Genomic DNA, 18,893 nt, shown 5'->3' on the forward strand with positions numbered 1-18,893 from the left:
TATGTCCATATTGCATCTGAATGCCCTGATGCAAAGAGGAAACCATCGAAAAACTATCAAAAACAAGGAGCATTCATCAGTTGGAGTGAAGATGAGGTCTCTGACGATGATGAGGAAGATATGGAAAACATTTGCTTCGTGGCAATCGGTGAAACTAGCGAGGTAAGACCCTATCACTGTTCCAACTGTAGTGAAACTCAAGAGTTGCTTGACCAAACTCTCAAGGATTTAAATAGGGTGTTTAATGAATATAAAAAGCTTAAGAGGGAACGAAAGGATTAGGAACTTAAACTAGAAGTAGTTGAAATAGAAAGGGATCTTCTTTACGAAGAAGTTGATGACTTGAAACTGCAACTTAATGGGTTGCGCAAGTGCACCAGCCATAGCTCTGTTAAATCTAACAAATTGACTCATAACAACAAGTCCACTGGGAAAAGACCTATCAATAGTACAAGTGCCTCTAATAATTCCAAAGATGTGTCAATCAATTATGAGGAGAAAAATCAGTCTAACAAAAGTTTTCAAACCACTGAAAGGAAGTCTCAGAGAAACTTTCATAAGTCGACTGCTCAGTCATTTTCTGAAAATCACTTTTCACAAAAATATTTTTGCTGTGAAAAAACGGGCCATAAGTATTTTCAGTGTAGGTTTCATTATACACCCTCTCCAAGTTGGATATGGAAACCCAAGACTGATCATCAAAGCACTAACCCTCAAGGACCCAAGGAAGCTTGGGTACCTAAAAGAAAGTAACTACCTTGTTTTGCAGGAACACCACAAGAAGAAGTCAAAAGGGAAATGGTATCTAGACAGTGCGTGTTCCAGTCACATGACAGGAGACAAAAGCTTGTTCAAATCTGTTGCTGACTTTGATGGAGGACTAGTCACTTTTGGTGATAACTCAACAGGAACGGTAATCGGTACAAGAACTATTTCGTTTAATAATTCATGTGATATCTCTAACGTTTATTTGGTTGAAGGACTCAAATATAATCTCTTGAGTATCAATCAATTGTGTGATTCTGACTTAGAGGTAGGAGTCAAAAAGACTGGCTGTGTTATAGAAGACAAAACTGGAAAAGAAATTCTTCCTGGCAGCAGAACAAGAAATGTATATGTGCTCGACTCTGTTAAAAGTCCAGCTGGACATATTTGCTTGGCAGCTATGGGAGAAGATCCTTGGATTTGGCACAAGAGACTTGGACATGCTAGCATGAGGCTAATTGAAAAATTAGCCAAACACGATTTGGTCCTAGGCCTGCCTAAAATAAATTATTCAAAAGATCATATTTGCGATGCTTGTCGGAAAGGTAAGCAAACAAGAAGTTCCTTCAATTCCAAAGATATTGTATCTACTTCTAAACCATTGCAACTTAATCTGCCACATCATTTCTGGGCAGAAGTTGTAAGCACAACATGTCATGTATTAAACAGGTGCTTGATTCGATCCATTCTAAAGAAAACCCCTTACGAGCTATGGAATGGTAAGAAACCTAATATTAGCTATTTTCACTCCTTTGGGTGCAAATGTTTTGTGCACAACAATGGAAAGGACAACATTGGTAAGTTTGATCCTAGAAGTGACGAAGGTATTTTTGTTGGTTACTCGAATAATAGCATATCCTATAGAGTTTTCAATAAACGCACTAAATCTATTGAAGAATCTGTTCATGTTATTTTTTATGACACTAACCGTTTGGTCGAGAAATAAAATTTTGCAGATAATGATGTCTACCAGTCTTCAGTCACTACGACTACTACCTCAACTGATCAAAGTCTCTCATTAAAAGAAACCACCTCTGTTGACGAGTCGACTAACCTTACAATTGGACCTGTTCCAAACGAATGGAGAAGAGAGCCTGATTATCCTAAAAAGTTTGTTATTGGTGATATAAATGAAGGAATGAAGACTCGAGCTTCCCAGAAAAATAATGCAAATCTACCACTCACATCTCAACTTGAGCCTAAGAAAGTAGATGAGGCTTTAAAAGATGATCATTGGATCAAGGCGATGAAAGAAGAATTGGATCAATTTGACAAAAATAAAGTATGAAATCTAGTTCCCAGGCCTGAAAAAAGATCAGTAATAGGAACAAAATGGGTATTCAAAAATAAGTTAAATGAAGCAGGCGAAGTTGTGAGAAATAAAGCTCGACTTGTTGCCTAAGGCTACTCTCAACCGGAAGGAGTCGACTGTGATGAAACTTTCGCTCCTGTTGCACGGTTAGAATCTATTCGAATTTTACTCGCTTATGCTGCTTTTAAAGGTTTTAAACTATTTCAAATGGACGTTAAGAGTGCTTTCTTAAATGGATTTATTGAAGAGGAAGTTTTTGTTAAACAGCCACCTGGTTTTGAAAATCCTAAATTCCCATATCATGTGTTCAAAGTAAGTAAGGAATTATATGTCTTAAACAAACTCCTAGAGCTTGGTATGATCGACTAAGCACCTTTTTAGTAGAACATGGATTCTCTAGAGGAAAGATTGATACAACGCTTTTCATTGAAAGATCTTCATCTGGAAATTCAATCATACAGATTTATGTGGACGATATTATTTTTGGAAGTACTAACCCATCTTTGTGTAAGGAATTTTATGATCTCATGCAAAGTGAATTCGAAATGAGTATGATGGGAGAACTAACATTTTTCTTGGGGCTTCAAATCCATCAATCGGACAAAGGAATATTCATCTGTCAAAGTAAGTACACAAAAGATCTTGTTCACAAATTCGGTCTAAATGATGCTAAAGCTATGAAAACTCCTATGAGTCCTACATGTTCCATTGACAAAGATGATACAGGTAAAGCAGTTGATGATACTAAGTATAGAGGAATGGTAGGTTCTCTACTATATCTTACTGCTAGTCGGCCAGACATCATGTTTAGTGTTTGCAAATGTGCTCATTTTCAGTCAACTCCTAAGGAATCTCATCTTAGTGCTGTAAAACGAATAATTAAATATTTATTTGGAACCATTTCCTATGGATTATGGTATCCCAAAACTAATCCCTTCAATCTAGAAGGATTTTCTGATGCTGATTTTGCAGGAGATAAGGATGATAGAAAAAGCACAAGTGGTTCATGCCAACTACTTGGAAAATCATTAATTTCCTGACATAGCAAAAAACAGGGATGTGTTTCTCTCTCTACTACTGAAGCTGAATATATAGCTGTTGGGTAATGTTGCGCTCAACTACTATGGATGGTGCATCAACTAAGTGATTATGATTTATTATTTAAACCTGTTAAAATTTTCTGTGATAATTCTAGTGCTATATGTTTATCAAAATATCCTGTGCATCATTCTAGAGCAAAGCATATAGATATTAAACACCATTTTATTAGAGATCATATTATAAAGGGGTCGATTGAATTACAGTTTGTTTCCACTGAAAATCAACTTGCTGATATTTTTACAAAACCCTTACTTGAGGAAAGATTTTGCATGCTTAGAGAATCTCTAGGAATTATTGATAAACCTATATAATTATGTTATTTTTGGTAAATTGACTAATTTTTCTCCTCTGAAACTCCATCTGCCCTTTCATTGATTATCGTACCATACTTCCTCCCTAATTCTCGCCTTTCAATAAATATCATCATCAATCTCTACCGTCTTCTCACTTTTCCCACTATCTTCTCCACTTCCCCATAAAACCCTTTCAATTCCATGACTCTTCCATCTCCTCACAATCACTATTAAAACTGTTCATCCCTCTATCATTCTTCACCCAACAGTTTTCCTCTGTTTCAATCTATGGCTAAAACTCCAAAACCTTTCTCTCTCTCCACTCGCAAAAGCACAAGAAACAAAAACAAAGGTAAAGCATCATCCCCTGTTCATGTCGAATCTGATGGCTCTGATTCCTCCCCTCATAACTCTACAAATTTGTTGTCTCTTTGCTCCTCGAGCAAACGTGACTATCATACCCCATTTTAACCCGGGTTGAAATAGGAGTACAACATTTTGGTGATTCCTGTTTATTTTATTTTAAGGAGTCGCCACCTAGTTAATTTAACGGTGAATTAGGACACCTAGATGTTAACTAAGGTGAAGTTAAAACTAAACCTCCATTAATAGTTTGCTTATCCAATGTGATTCTAGGCAAGGGTTCTTTATTATCCTAAAGGGAAGGGGTTAGGCATCCTTTAGAATCCGTTAACTACGGTTATCCAGCCAAACTTAGGTTAATTAATTAAGGCTAAATATAAAAATGGCTTACAAGTATTGCTGAGGTTTTAAAGGAAAATAATGTTAGTTAAGATTTACGGAAAATATAATAATTCGCATATAAATAGAAGCTTTTAAGAGAAGATCTAGCCAATTTAAACTTAGGATAAAATTACATTATATGAGTATAGTAGTGTAGAAAATCTAAACTTATTTTATAAATAGAATGCAAAAGATAATGAGTTTTCTTTCTCTTTTTATTTAATTATGCTTGGCTATAAATATGTATAATTGGATGAATCTTGAAAACAATGTTTATAAAATATACTTGAGTTTATATTTACGTATTAGTGACGTTTTAAAATGTATATGATAGTAAGAATAAAATATGATTCCCTTTACTTAAAATATATAGTCATGTTATTTTGCAAATCAATTGTTCCAAATAAAATAAATATTAGACATTATAAATAGTTTTAAAATGAAAAGAAGAGAATAAAACTTATGAAATTAATTATTGGTTTACTACCCATTACTAAGACTAAACCCCACTAATTTCACTACGGTTCATCTAAATTAACAAGTGTTAGTCATGCGATACAAATTAAATGCATAAAAATAAAATAGAGGAGTAAATAAGTTTAATGGGCTCAGCCCATTTCATGGCTGCTATGATCAGATTGCTGCTGGGCTTCAGCCCAGTAATTTCATTGTATTGTTGTGGCCTGCTGCTGTATGGGCTTAGCCCAGAATATTTTTTTTATCTGCTGCGGACGTAGATTGACCGAGAGGAGATTGCGTTGGGCTTTTAGCCCAACACCGAATGCGGAAGAAGACGAGTCACTCGGACTCGTGTGCGATGATCATGCATAAAACGAAAGGAGAAAGATTAGTATATAATCAACGGATGAGGTTAAAACATGTAAAATATAACTCAAAACAAGTCAATAGATTGTATATATACTGTGTATATTTTAGTATATCTTATGTATACACAAATCAGCCACCACACACTTATAACATACACCAATCAACCACCACATTTGTTTCGACAGAAAATAGGTCATATTACTTATTTCTTAGTTTTCAGAAGTAGTTCCCAACATATTAGAGTTAGAGAAATAGAGTATGAGAAAGGGAGGTTCAGGTACAGCCATGCATTCAAGTGTACAACACAGATTCTTAATGAAGCAGTGGTTGACCTCACATGGGCAATAATAACTTATTCAAGAAAATGCAGCAACCAAGTAACAGCAGTAATGACAGTAGGAAGGCCAAACTGCAGCAGTATATATTTTTTGATTGGAAATCCATAACAGCATATTCAAATGTGACTTGATGCCTTATCTTGAACTCATTATAGTCTTAACTCAGAATCCAAAATATATTTTTTCTTTCCTTTAAAATACGCCTGATTCATACGTAGCTTGAAATATAACATATTATATACCAAATCATGATACATAATTCAAAACACACTAGGAAAAGGAACTGTGCCTAAAAATACTCAAAGGATAAGTGCAAATAGTAGAATCTAGTACTCGACTTCTCAACTGAATTACAGGGAAATGAAAATAACACTGATTTGGCATATTTAACTCGAGTTTTAACTCTTGAACACACATCAACTTAAAAGGGCAGCATCGAGCTGAAAATCAAAGACTTATGATATGGGGATTTCAAGGCTAGTACTTCAACATACAATGATTATCTACCTACTTCTCTTACAGATTCATAATCCTCTTTTTTTTTTCGGACAAAGATAGTAAGACAACAACCAAATGCAAGATCTCAACACCTATGACTTGGGGGTATTACGCTTGTGATCTGAATATGGCCTGTTATTTCCTTTAAGCTCACACTAGAAATACATAACTCTCAAAAGACTGTTTATTCCTTCTGAACTCAATAGATTTCATATAAAGTAATGACAAAATGAAGATTTTTCACATTATCAAAGGACTTGCATACAACTAAAATGACATTTGTTTCAACCCTAGGGAACTGATTCGTCACACTTTATTTGACACAGTTCACATATATACATCATGTTTTTTTTTTTTTTTTTTAAGTTAACAGTTTCATTTTGAACTTGAAACAGGCTCTTGATTCTGGATCTGGGCTTCAACTTGAACATTCAACAAGGAATGCTTAATAAAATATCAATCTTAGTCTTGATAAGCCAGTCCTTATTTTAAGCAAATCTTTCAAATGTACTTGAGCATGTTATTACCAGTTCAATAGGCTTTTTACTTTCGAAACTCATCTTGAACAAACATAACAACACATTTGTCAAAAAAGAAGAAGAAACAACCAATCTTTAAGACAATTGAACCTTATGCTTAAACATACACTAACTCATAGATTCTTGGTAAACATCTGATATCCTTTTATGATAGTGGAAGAAAAACATAAATTCTTGCTAGTGATATTAATCAGTTCATAAGTTGCATAACTTAATGACTCATACACGGCTAATGATGTGGACACAATTATGCAAATTGTAAGCCTTAAACATGCGAGATTAAGCCATTCAAGTATGCAAATATGATCCTTGAAGCTGACATAGGCAGATAGCATATCATCCTCAGGGATTAATCTAAATTCAACTAATCACAAGAAACCAAATCTGTACGAAAATTTACCAAATAATATAAACTTAACATAGACAAATGAGCAGTAGCTAGCTTGAGATGAACATGCACAATTTGCATTAGGTGTGACTAAGATGAGGCATATACGCAACTAAGCAATCAATAACTAGCTGAGCTTATCTAATAAATTACAAATTCAGTGCTAAAACGAACATGGTTAAATGAACTTAATCAAGTGAGATGGAGAAAAATTAATGCATACAAATGCGATTAACAGGTCATCTAATCTGAACCAACACCTGATTAGTCCAATGACATACCCACCAACAATGTAAACTTGAAGCACCGGGTGAATCTAAACTTACCCATAAAGCTAACATACTCACAGAATTAAACTAAACAGGACTGATTATGCTTAATGCAACCAAAGTAACTCCAAACGAAACTAAGATACCAATAAGCAAACAAATCAACAAAAATAGTTTAAAACATTCAAACGATTGCTAAAACAATTTAAAAGGAGGAAATTTACCTTCTTTGGGTGCAGCGAAATGAGGCGAAGGTTTCGATATCCACTCGAACACCACACTCCGAATTTGTATAGATCCGAAACAGAACCCAGAGCGAAAAGCGGACAGAAATGATTTGATATGTTTCTTATCAATCACCAAAATATATGACTACTACAAATTGATATATTTTTTAGGGGGGGGGGGGTTTCCCACTTTAATTTCTAGGGGATTTCTCGGCTAAAACGACCTGTTCTTGGGGAATTTCTTGAATCGAAAAAATCCTCGTTCTTGGGGAATTTCACCAATCAAAAAATCCCTCCTTTTTAGGGATTTCGGGTTCCAGCCTGGTTTTTGCAAGGCAATTTTTGGGGGTTCTAAAACCTCAGTTTCTTCGGGAATTTTTTTTTAATCCAAAAAACCTCCCCTTTCGATTCAACTTGACAACCATTTATAGGTTTTTTTTTTAGCTTTTGTGTTGAAGAAAGAGAGAGAGAGGAGCAGGGGGACAAGACGAAGGTGGGGAACAGAGGGAAGTGGGAGCGGGGCGTAGGCGGCGGTGGTGGGGCGAAGGAGATATGATGAAAAAGAGGAGGGAGCGGCAGAAAAGGGGAGAAGAGAGAGGAAGGAGAGAAAGAGGAAGGGAGCGGCGGAGGAAAAAGAAAAGGGAGAGGGAACCCTACCTGTTTTCTTCATTTAAGAAACGGGTTGGGTCCATTTTTGGACTGGGTCGATTTTAAATGTGGGCTGGGGTGAAAAATGTTGGGCTGGGTATTAAAATGTGGATTGGGATAAATTAAAATGTGGGCTGGTTGGGTAGATGAATTAAAATATGGGCTGAATGAAAGAAATAATTTGGCTTCTAAATTTAAATAGAAGATCCATTTTAATTAATTATATACTAAGTGTGCTAAAATATCCCCTAATATAAAGTATGTGTTTACTAACATTTATATGAAAATAAAATGACGCCGTAATAGTCGGGCGATAATATATTTGAAATTCAACAGTAAGTAAATGCTATTATTAAATTACGCGAAGATAAATGTGACGCGTGTGCATAAGCTGGTAAAATGCCAAAATAGATAAAAAATTGTGAATTAAAATAATAATAATAATAATAATAATAATAATAATAATAATAACAATAATAATGATAATAATAGTGGTAGTAGAAACGGTGATAAGATGATGGCAGGATAATGCAATGCCGGTATTAATAAGGAGCTAATGATTATAGTAAGATATAAATATATATTTTTTTAATTTGCCAAAAAATATTAGAAGCGTAAATAGGTATTTCGGAGGAGAGGCGGGACAAAATCGGGTGTCAACAGTGACTATGCAACTGAAGCGTGTGGTGAGTCTTCCAAGAAATTTAAGTTCGACTATGAAAATGCCTTTCTTGACCGTCGCCATTTCTGGTCCACCCCAAACTCTAATCTATTCCACTCCCTTAAAGGTAAATCTTTTGCTCATGGTCGAATAGTGGATTTTGATGTAATCTCGTCACTACATTGTAATATCCAGCAGTTTTTTACTTTCAAGGTTGGGTAAATCTTTTCTCATACGCACCTACTCGTGTTTATGAACATCATATTCGCATGTTTTATGCTAATCTTAGAGCTACGAAAGATGATCTTGAAACCCTTGTTTTTGGTACTCATATTCTGTTTGATAACTCTGGTTTTGATGAAATGTTTAATATCGAAAGCTCTGGTTTTTCTGCCTTGTCTCGTAACTCCTGGCCATCTGACTTTGAGGTCACTTATGAAGAGGCTAAACGGTCCATTTCTCTTGACTCAACTGGTTCCCTTCCCCCTCACTTAGGCCCCAAACACTAGTCTTTTGAGACCTGTGTGATTGCTCACATTATTGCTACTACTATACTACCTCGTGTAGGCTCTTTGTCGACCCTCACTCAGCATGATACTCTTCTTACTTATTGTCTGGTTAAGAAGCGTAAAGTCCACATTTCCTCCCTAGTCATGAACCATATGTTAGACTCTGCTTCTGATCCTACCAACTTGCCCTATGGTATACTCATTACTCGCATTATGGAAGCCCATCATGTTAATCTTGATGACCACCCCTATTTTTATTAAACAATGTTATGACTCTAGAGCATTTTTTAGTATGGGATATGTATGTATGGATGATGTATGGGTTCTCAAAAAGGATGTAGATAAGGAACCTGACCAACCCTGTCCACCTGTCTTCCAATCATCCAAACCTTCCTCCTCCAATCACCCATCTGATCATCCCTCTGATATTCTTGCTAAGTTCTCAATCCTTGATGACAAAATTGACTCTCTCAAAGATCTCCTTGTGTCCACTCATTTTCATATGAAAAAGTCAGGTATATCTCTAAAGAAACTGGTGCTGATATTGCTCGACTGCGTCTTAAGATTGATGGCGGTTTAAGGGAAGCAGGTAAGGTGGCTACCAAACTACAAGGTAGTGTTGATGGTCTTCTTGCTAAGTTCACTGCAACTCTGGATGCCATGAAGGAAGCTATGGTTAATACCTTAGCGTACTTTCTTCGGCCCTTTGCTCAACAGCAGCAGGAGCAACAACAATCTGATGGGGAGCAGGATTAATGATGTTTTGTCCTGTTTTATTAAGACAATCTTTTTGGTTTTAGGCATTGGCCCATCTTGACTATGTTATTTTTTCTTAACTATCCGTAGACTACAACTTGTGGATGATCGTTCAGCCTTATGATCTAACCCCTTATCGCTTCACCTATAGTTTGTAATTTTTGTTATACTGTTATTATGGCCTTTGCTGTGTGTCTTTCTTTTTGATTGATGCCATAGGGGGAGAAAGAGTTCAGTTTGAACCAGTTAACTATTCAGGGGGAGAAGTCTCGGGATTAGCAACTACTCAGAGGGAGAAGTCTTCTACTCTAATATTCAGGGGGGGGGGGGGGGGGGGGGGCATTATTCAAGTTTAAAATCAACTAGTTAAACAGGGAAGTTGACTACACTTACACTCACTTTGAGTAATTATTTTTTTGTCATCATAAAAAAGGGGGAGATTGTTAGTGTTATGATTTTAATGATGACAAATTGTTGTGTAGGTACCAATACTCAAAGGTTAAATCAAATGGATCGAAAAAATAAGCCTAACGAACAGCAGGAGTTCAGTCGGCTGAATAGAAGGGCAAGCCCAAGTCGGTTGCATAAAGAAAGGAATTCAAGATAGGCTACTGCGTATTTTTGGAACAAAATCAGTTTTACTCAAGCATTTAAATCAGCACAATCATGGTGAGCCAAGCATTAAATCAGACCTGCTATACAAGGAAACAAGTACCACTCCAACAAGGCAAATGGCGCACAAGGAAAGCAGCTGTACAACCTTTATTTCTCATCAACAACGTACAAGGAAAGAAGCATCTGCCAACCAGGCTGATACCATAAAAGGAAAGGATCATTACAAGTCTTAATAAGCTCTTGCTTTATTCTTGGAAATTAGGATCCTCAAATATTCTTAATTTTCAAGGATCATATCTCTTGGGTTGATATCTCTGCAAAAATAGAGCGTAACGGCTAAACATGTGAAGACTATTTAGTCGAGGCTCCAGTGACAAAGAAAAATATACAGTCGTCTCATACTCTCAAGTTCTCTGCTTTACTTTTCACAAACATTGTATTCTTGAGTGATATAGTGTAAACAAAAAAGAAAGGAGATATATAGAATAGTTTGTGAGGCATTGTATCAAAAAGAATTCGAGTGTTTGAGTGTAGACGTAAGAGCTCCATTCAAACAAACCATTGTACCAAAACATTTACAAAGAGCTGCAGAGAGCACCCTTGCAACTCAAGGGGATTGGACTAGGATTCACATTGAATCTGAACCAATATAAAATACCTGTGTCAATTTTATTTCTGCATTTTTATTACTGCATTACGATATAGTCGACTAGTGTTCTCAGTCAGTCGACTATCTGAACGAAAAAGTTACAATTTACCCCCCCCCCCCCCCTGCCCCCCTCTTGTACTTTCAATCACGATGCTACATTACTATTCCGCTGTAAATACCGTGAATATTATTTCTGTGACGGGTTTATTCCCAACAATTTCGTCTTTCATTTCCCCCATACGTGGGTGTTCCATATGACCAAAATAAGATTCAAATTGATAAATAGTATGCAACTTTATTGATCACCATAATCGTTGAACAAAAGCACGAGCTACAAGAGCCATTTAAAACAAATAATACAAACAACGAAAAAAGGCAAAACTATAGAGCTTATTAATTCCAAATACCAAAGTACATATAGAATAGTGGCTACATAAATACATTACTTCCTAGGATAGATAGTGAAATAGGTTTAGACAAGAGTTAAGCCAAGTAGTACAATTACTACAAGCAAAGCCATAATTGACCATGGACTACTAAAATGAGTCGAAAACAACTCTGCCAAAAATATTCCCTTTTTGCTGCTAGTATGATGTTGAATTTCCCGTTTGACATCCAAAAAGCTACCAAAGGAAATTAAAGGACCAGCGGGAATCTCTTGCAACACTTTGACGACTTCCTTATCTGTTCCTAAACCATTGAAGAGTATTCCTTGCTCTCGTAATTCTTTGACATCCTCAGCGCTTATTACGAGCGATTTCATAAAGTTGACATAATTTGTTATCTGAAAGTCAATTGCCATTGCCGATGTGTCAATGCTCATCTCATAAGCTATCATGTTCGCATACGTTACCATGGAGATGATATCGATACGTAAAGGTGGAAGCTCGAGCTGCGCAAACAAGTAGTGAGATTTGAATTTGATTCCTGTGAGAGTTTTTAGGCTACTTGGCTTACACAAAATGCCTTTTGATTTGAGGTCTCTAACCGACCGAAACGAGTTGATACCATCAACTTCTCTTTGATTTTTGGAAACTCTGGCGCATCTGAAAGATGTATGTGATAATAAAAAGATGGAAATACGTCATGCTAAAGAATATTAAGGATCTAATATTGTGATTTGTTAAAACGAGACAAACATATTGTAATATGTAATGATAATTTTAGAGATCTCTCGTCAAGTTTAATTTAGTAACACAAACTTCCCTTTTGATTTACAATATTTAGCTTATGTCTCTTGATTTACTTTTCAAAAATAATCACGTAGGTTAGTTTTTCCTCCATATATATCACAACAATACTGAAAGCACGATTTAATCACAGACATTGGGATTTAGTTAAGCCTAATATCATAAATCACAAAAAAGATTAGTATAATAAAACCAAACCTCAAAAAGATCTCTGAAATCATCCTCTAATAAATACAACTACGTCATAATTTTTGTGGCGGCGTTTAGTTTCGAGAGTCAAGGGAGTTTTCTTTGACCACGACTGTTTCATATGCCTTTAAATTTTTAAGTATTATGACTTATATAGTACTTTTGACGTATGTACTTCAAAAAATTTAAAGATTTTATGTCCAAATTCATAATAAAAAATTATGAAATTTGACTCTTGAAATCCAAAATTATATTGGGACACGGGTAAAGGGTAGCCCGGTGCACTAAGCTCCCATTATGCGTGGGGTCTGGGGAAGGGTCGGACCACAAGGGTATATTGTTTGCAGCCTTACCCTGCATTTCTGCAAGAGCCGGTTTCTACAGCTCGAATCCGTAACCTCCTAATCACATGACAGCAATTTGACCAGTTACGTCACGGCTCCCCTTCAATTTATTGGGACAGAGGTTCTGCCAAAAAATGAATACATACCGGAAATACATTTGGAAGCAGGTTGACGGGAATTGGTCTGTTGCTAATGAATTAGGTCGTCCAGAATTGTAACCAGGCACATATACTTCCCTAAAAAGTTGAAGAAGATGAAGACAATACTCATCACTACTCTTTATTTCAATTGCCTCATCAATATCCCCCCCCCCCCCCCCCCCCGAACACCATGAGCTGGCAGAACTCGTAAAGCAATTTCTTCCAGGAGTAATTTTTACCTTTTACAATAATATTACCATCACCATATATCGAGGTGGCCAACCTTTTGAGAATCCAGAGTGGAATTTGGTTCTCGAGTAATAGTATATCATTTACAATTGCAAGTATTGTTACTCTGTCAAGTGCACCAAAAGCTAATGTGAAATCCAGCATATAGCTCAAAAGTAAACACGCATCGAGGAGCATCATTCGAGCTAACTCAGCATCACTATAACGGTCCGTAGAACCTTCAACGTAACAGTCTCTGATTTCCTTGATGCTAACAAGAAAACTATTGTAATTATTAACCACGTCATTGTGCCCTGGAATCAAGTGTTGCATCACTTTATATTTGTATTCTTCCGTAATTTGAAACTTTGGGTTTCCATGATGATAAGGCCCAAAAGAAACAATCTTTGGATCGTAAAGATGGTCCTTGTTCTCATCTCGTAAACATTGTGGAACTTTACGAATTTTCCATCCACCCGAGGAGGATCTCGGCGTGCACAAATCTTGGAGGACAACCTCATCGATGTTGACAACGTTAATTTCCATATCTGGTCTGCTAGCTAGAGAATGCTCAAGTTTGGGTTTGGGAGCTATATATTTTAACTCTTTGGAAATCCAAATCCATTACTCCAAATATATAAGGAAAACAAGAGGGAATAAATTCTCATATCCAAGGATAGCTTTGAGGTCAATTTAAACATTTTAAGGAATGAATTGAGATCAACTCAAGTACGTACAATAATACTGACATTGCCAATAAGTTTATTTGTGTGACTGCAAATAATCTCATAAAGTCAAATTATTTTTAAATGTAGAAATGTGACATTCTTTTGAGACAATATAAAAAGAAAAGTGTGCCATATAAATTGGGACAAAGGGAGTTTCGTTATTGAATAGTTAACAAGGTAGTTATATATTTTTTAGTATTTTCCTATACTTAATATATTGCCATGTGTTTCTTTAATAGAAATAAAATAGGGAAAAGAACGTGTGTGCCCCCTCAAATCAAAATAATTATCAGTTCATATGCCCATTACTTCGTACTCCCAGAAAAAACTAAAACTATTTACCCAAGATGCCCCCTAAATTTATGATACCAACATGGTATATAAATATACTGAGATAATATCTTGGAAGACAGCTTTAGTCCTTCTCTTAGTCCTCCATGATATCATCATGGTATATAAATATATAGAGATGGTATTATGGATGATCATGTTCATTTATTCAAAAAGACACACTTTTCTTGAAAAAAAAAACCTCTATGATACCATCACCTTATATACATATACTGTGGTGGTATCATGGAGGACCGCTTGAGTCCTTCAATGAAACACTCCTCGAGACTGTGGTACCATTGTGATATATAAATATACTGAGATGGTATCTTGAAGGACTACTTCAATCCTTCTCTTAGTCCTCCATGATACCATCATGATACATAAATATACTGCGATGATATCACTAAGGAAGGAGTTTGGGCAAAGGGGTACGTCGGGTAAATAGTTTTGGCTGGTTGGGTAAGAAGGGAGTTAATTTAGGAAGGGCATGAGGAGAATAATTATTTTATATTTTAGGAGTAGTGTTTCTTTCCCAATAAAATATGGCATAGCCACATTATAGAGTCGCTTGAAAAATCCCACGAGGGCATTTGCGCGTGACACATTTTTAGAAAAGAGCAGGGAATCACACTCTAAAAATTTCAAGGAAAGAATAGAGTAAGTCTAAAAAAACCCACGAGGGCACTTGCGTGTGACACATTTTTAGAAAAGAGCAAGGAATCACACTCTAAAAATTTCAAGGAAAGAATCGAGTAAGTCTAAAAAAGCCCACAAGGATACTTGCGTGAGACACATTTTTGGAAAAGAGCAGAGAATCACACTCTAAAAATTTCAAGGAAAGAATAGAGTACGTCTTTTCAGTTGGCTCTTCTCTGAAGCAAAGGAGTGACTCTCTTTTTGTTCCTTGTCTCAATAATCACGTAATTTGTTATCAAAGACATTTATTTTTCTTTTGTGTTTTAAAAGTTATTTAACTTTGTCTAATTAGCTTTCATAGTCATTTTAACCAAAAATATAATTTTCGATAACGATTTAATGACGTGATAGCTGTAAGTGTTATAAAAAATATTTAAAAAGTTAATATCAATACTCGGGTTTAGTTAGAAACCAATACCCGACCCCATCCAGCTCTTTCCAAATTGGATCAGCTCTAAAATTAATAAAATACTTCCTTACAATCCATTGAAGTGTCATATAAAAATTGTTGAATACATTTAAAATTTATACTTTAGATTCGAAGATTATTAATTTGACGATACTACTTACATGACTTGCATAAACTCTAAATCGACACCCAAACTGTTTTTGCGGGTCGGGTTAGGGATTGGGTCGGGTTTAAGGTGGGTTGGGTCCTAAATAAATTTAAACACTGATTTTAATTTTTTTTAATATATTTTTTAAAATTTACAGTTGACACGTCATTAAATAAATATAAAAAAAGTATTTCCGACTACGATGACCACAAAAACTAATTAGATAAAGTTAGATGAATTTTGAAAAACTAAAAATAGGTGACTTTGATGATCAATTACTATTAATTGAGTGGCCATTCAGGCAACTAACTCTTTTAACTTTAAAGTAGTAACTTTGCCAATAATAACTATATAGCTACATCTTTAATATATATATTTACTATTTTATGTTTATTATATATATATATATTCTACATTTTTTGATAAATAATATATAAGGTTAACAAGGTAATTAATGTATTTATATATTTTATTATTTTTCTATAATTTCCATGTGGTTCTAAAATAAAAATAAAATATGGCATAGGCCACCAGTGCCGGCTAGACTATGAAGCCACTCAAGCAATGGCTTGAGGTTCCAATTTTTTGAGGGCCAACACTTTTAGATGTATTATACTATGTATTATTAAAAATAAATTTGTTTTGTTAAATTTGAAGAGAAGTTTTTGAGGAGAAAATACAATATTTTTTTTTTTTTTACTGTGGGGATCATTGTAATAATTAGAGAATGAAATGTTTTTTAGGAAATTGTTTCCTTATGTAGGTAACTGGGTACCTACTTTATTGCCTCATTTATATCTTAACAATTAAAATGGACCCTCATTATTATTCTACATTTACCTTTTTCATTCTCCGTTTTACTATTCTTGTAACACCCCAAAATTTTCTTTTTTTGAAAGTAACACCTCAAATTATTTTTAGAAGAAAAAATAATAATATTTTTTTAGTTATGTTTCGGGTGATCTGACTTCGGGAGGTCGTAATCCCATCCGAATTTGGGAATTTGGGAAAACTCATAAAATGAAAGTTGTAGATAATTGAAGTACCTTTCCAACCATATATTATGGGCTTATAGATGACATCTAGATAAAGAGTTATGGACATTTTAATGCAGAAAGGTCAAGCTGGACAACAAAATTTGGCCCAACCCGATTCCAAGTCGGGTCAGGCCCATTTCCTTGACATTTAAGGGATATTTTCAGCCTCCCTTCTTCATTTCCAGACCAAGAAATATCCAGAACATTTTAGAGAAAGAGAGAGAACTTCCTAGGCTAAGAAAAGTCATTTTTGACCAAAATCGGAGCTCCGAATCCCAAAGCTCGTGAAGAGAAAAGTGTAGTACGAGTTGTCATCGTCATTTTGAGCTGAATATTGACCTTGGGGAAGGATATTTTCGTGGTTGAGCTACTTCTAAGGTATGTATAAGATTTATTTTATGTTATTAAAGTGTTTATTTGGAGTTTTAACGGATTAGAACAGAGAAAATAACATTATAAACCCATTTGTTGCCTTATTGCAATTTATGGATTGGGGGCTGTTTTGTTGGATTTAAATGGGTGGAATTAATGGAGTTATGATGTATAATAATTGTTGATATTGTTATTGATGTTGTTGATAAGTTGTTGTTCTTGAATTTGAGGGAATAAAGTGTATGAAGATATTGTATACAAACCCGTTTTTTGGATTGGGACTGCTGTTAGTGTTTTTAGCATAACTCCTTGTATACAACTCCATTTTGAGTGCTTCAAGATGTTCTGGAAATCTATTTCATAGACCTAAAACTTTCATTCAGGCCGTAAAACCCAGTTTTGCCTTTAGATACTCGAAAAGGGGTGATGAAGTCCAGGGGGAGGTGCTATCCAGATTTCTGTTTTGAACATCCTACATGGACTGCTGTTAGTATTTTGGGCATATCGTTTTGTACAAAATTGCTGTAGGGGTGATTCAAATTTCTATGAGACCCTAAGACATATATCTACAACTTTCATTGAGGACACAAAGTCCAGTTTTTCCATTACCCCTTCGAAACTGAGCAACAATACAAGACAGTAGCCCTGTCCAGAATTTCTGTTTTGATAGTTTGGGCTGATTTTCGTTGATTTCGTGTTTAGTTGTGATATGATGGGACTTTTGAACTTAAGTAGATATTGTATTGTGTATTTAAGGTATATATGCTCTTGTACAAGCTAAGAGGAACTATTTGACGAAGTGGACTTTGATTGGTCTATGGCGTAGATGATTTGAACTCCTCGAGTTGTGGTAGAACTTGTTGTGTGGTAAAACGCCAAGGTTTGTGTATAAACTTGAACTTAAAATATCTTTATTTTTCTGGAATTTTGAAGTATCTTGATGAGTTATTTCTTTACTCTTCATCTTATATTATTGTATGGTTATTGTCTCAAGTATTGCAAGACTTTTGCTAAATCGCCCACTTGCACGAATTGCTTGATCATTTTGCATTCTTGTTGAGACTTTGTCCTTCTTGTTATGGTGACTAGTCATCGATATTGGCATGCCCCTCGATTCGGATCTTGCCCATCTTGACTTTGGATTTACATTTCGTCTTGACGATGGATTTTCGTCCATTTTCGAGTACGAGTGGAAAGCCACTTTCAACATGGTTCTTGATTCTCTTGATATTGGGTGACAACCCTTCTTGATATGGGCTTCGGTCCTTCTTGATTTCGGAGCTTCGGCCCGTCTTGATATTGATTGTGCGTAGTGTGATGGCATGACGTACATATTGGGCGAAATTGGTTATTTGACAAATTCTCTTGAATTGAATTATAAGCTTTCTTGATACTTGAGCCTTAGTATATTAGTAATGATATTTTGAAACTCTCCAAGGTTTGTATTCTATACTTTGACATACTTGTGCACTTGGGCTTATTGTTACCTTATTGAGTCACTTACGGCGAACAGGGGAATTGGAGAATTTAATGGCTCCAAGCCCAAAGTTTATACACCACTAAGCTTTATGCTTAGTGATAGTTGTTTTCTATCGTAGGTAATGTGCGAGATGAGATATGAAGATGGCCACTTGGAGTATACTTTTGGGAGCCTTAGTGAAGATCACATGTGCATATGCATTTAGTTTTTGTAAACTTTTGGGGACTTGTACATGATACATGTGTGACACTTATGTATGAAATTTTGAAGGCTTGTGGAAAACAAGACCATGTGCTTGTAACTTAAACTTGGTGACTAGTTTTGCTATTTTAGGGTGTGATTTTAACCCAAGTCATGCCATGTACTGGGTTTATATTTTGTCTTGTAATTATGTACAAAGGATGATAATAGTTTTGTGAAAATCACTAGTTTGAGTTTTGTGTATCTTATGGACCACCC

The 18,893-nt window shown here is 35.4% G+C and overlaps 1 protein-coding gene and 1 long non-coding RNA gene across 2 annotated transcripts; one reads left to right on the forward strand and one right to left on the reverse strand.

Moving 5' to 3' along the window:
* Positions 1-11,612: 11,612 nt before the first annotated feature.
* On the reverse strand, positions 11,613-13,777 carry LOC132630208 (UPF0481 protein At3g47200-like). The gene is made up of 3 exons (XM_060345792.1): positions 13,287-13,777; positions 13,010-13,099; positions 11,613-12,186 (listed from the first exon to the last, which is right to left on the reverse strand). The coding sequence occupies exons 1-3, from the start codon at positions 13,775-13,777 to the stop codon at positions 11,613-11,615; spliced, it is 1,155 nt and encodes a 384-aa protein (XP_060201775.1).
* A 3,012-nt stretch (positions 13,778-16,789) lies between these two features.
* LOC132633690 (uncharacterized) lies at positions 16,790-18,876 on the forward strand. The gene is made up of 3 exons (XR_009579743.1): positions 16,790-16,960; positions 17,711-17,834; positions 18,553-18,876. It is a non-coding gene; the product is annotated as an uncharacterized LOC132633690 (long non-coding RNA).
* Positions 18,877-18,893: the final 17 nt, after the last annotated feature.

Source organism: Lycium barbarum, chromosome 3, assembly GCF_019175385.1.
Source record: "Lycium barbarum isolate Lr01 chromosome 3, ASM1917538v2, whole genome shotgun sequence".
Classification (NCBI taxonomy): domain Eukaryota; kingdom Viridiplantae; phylum Streptophyta; class Magnoliopsida; order Solanales; family Solanaceae; genus Lycium; species Lycium barbarum.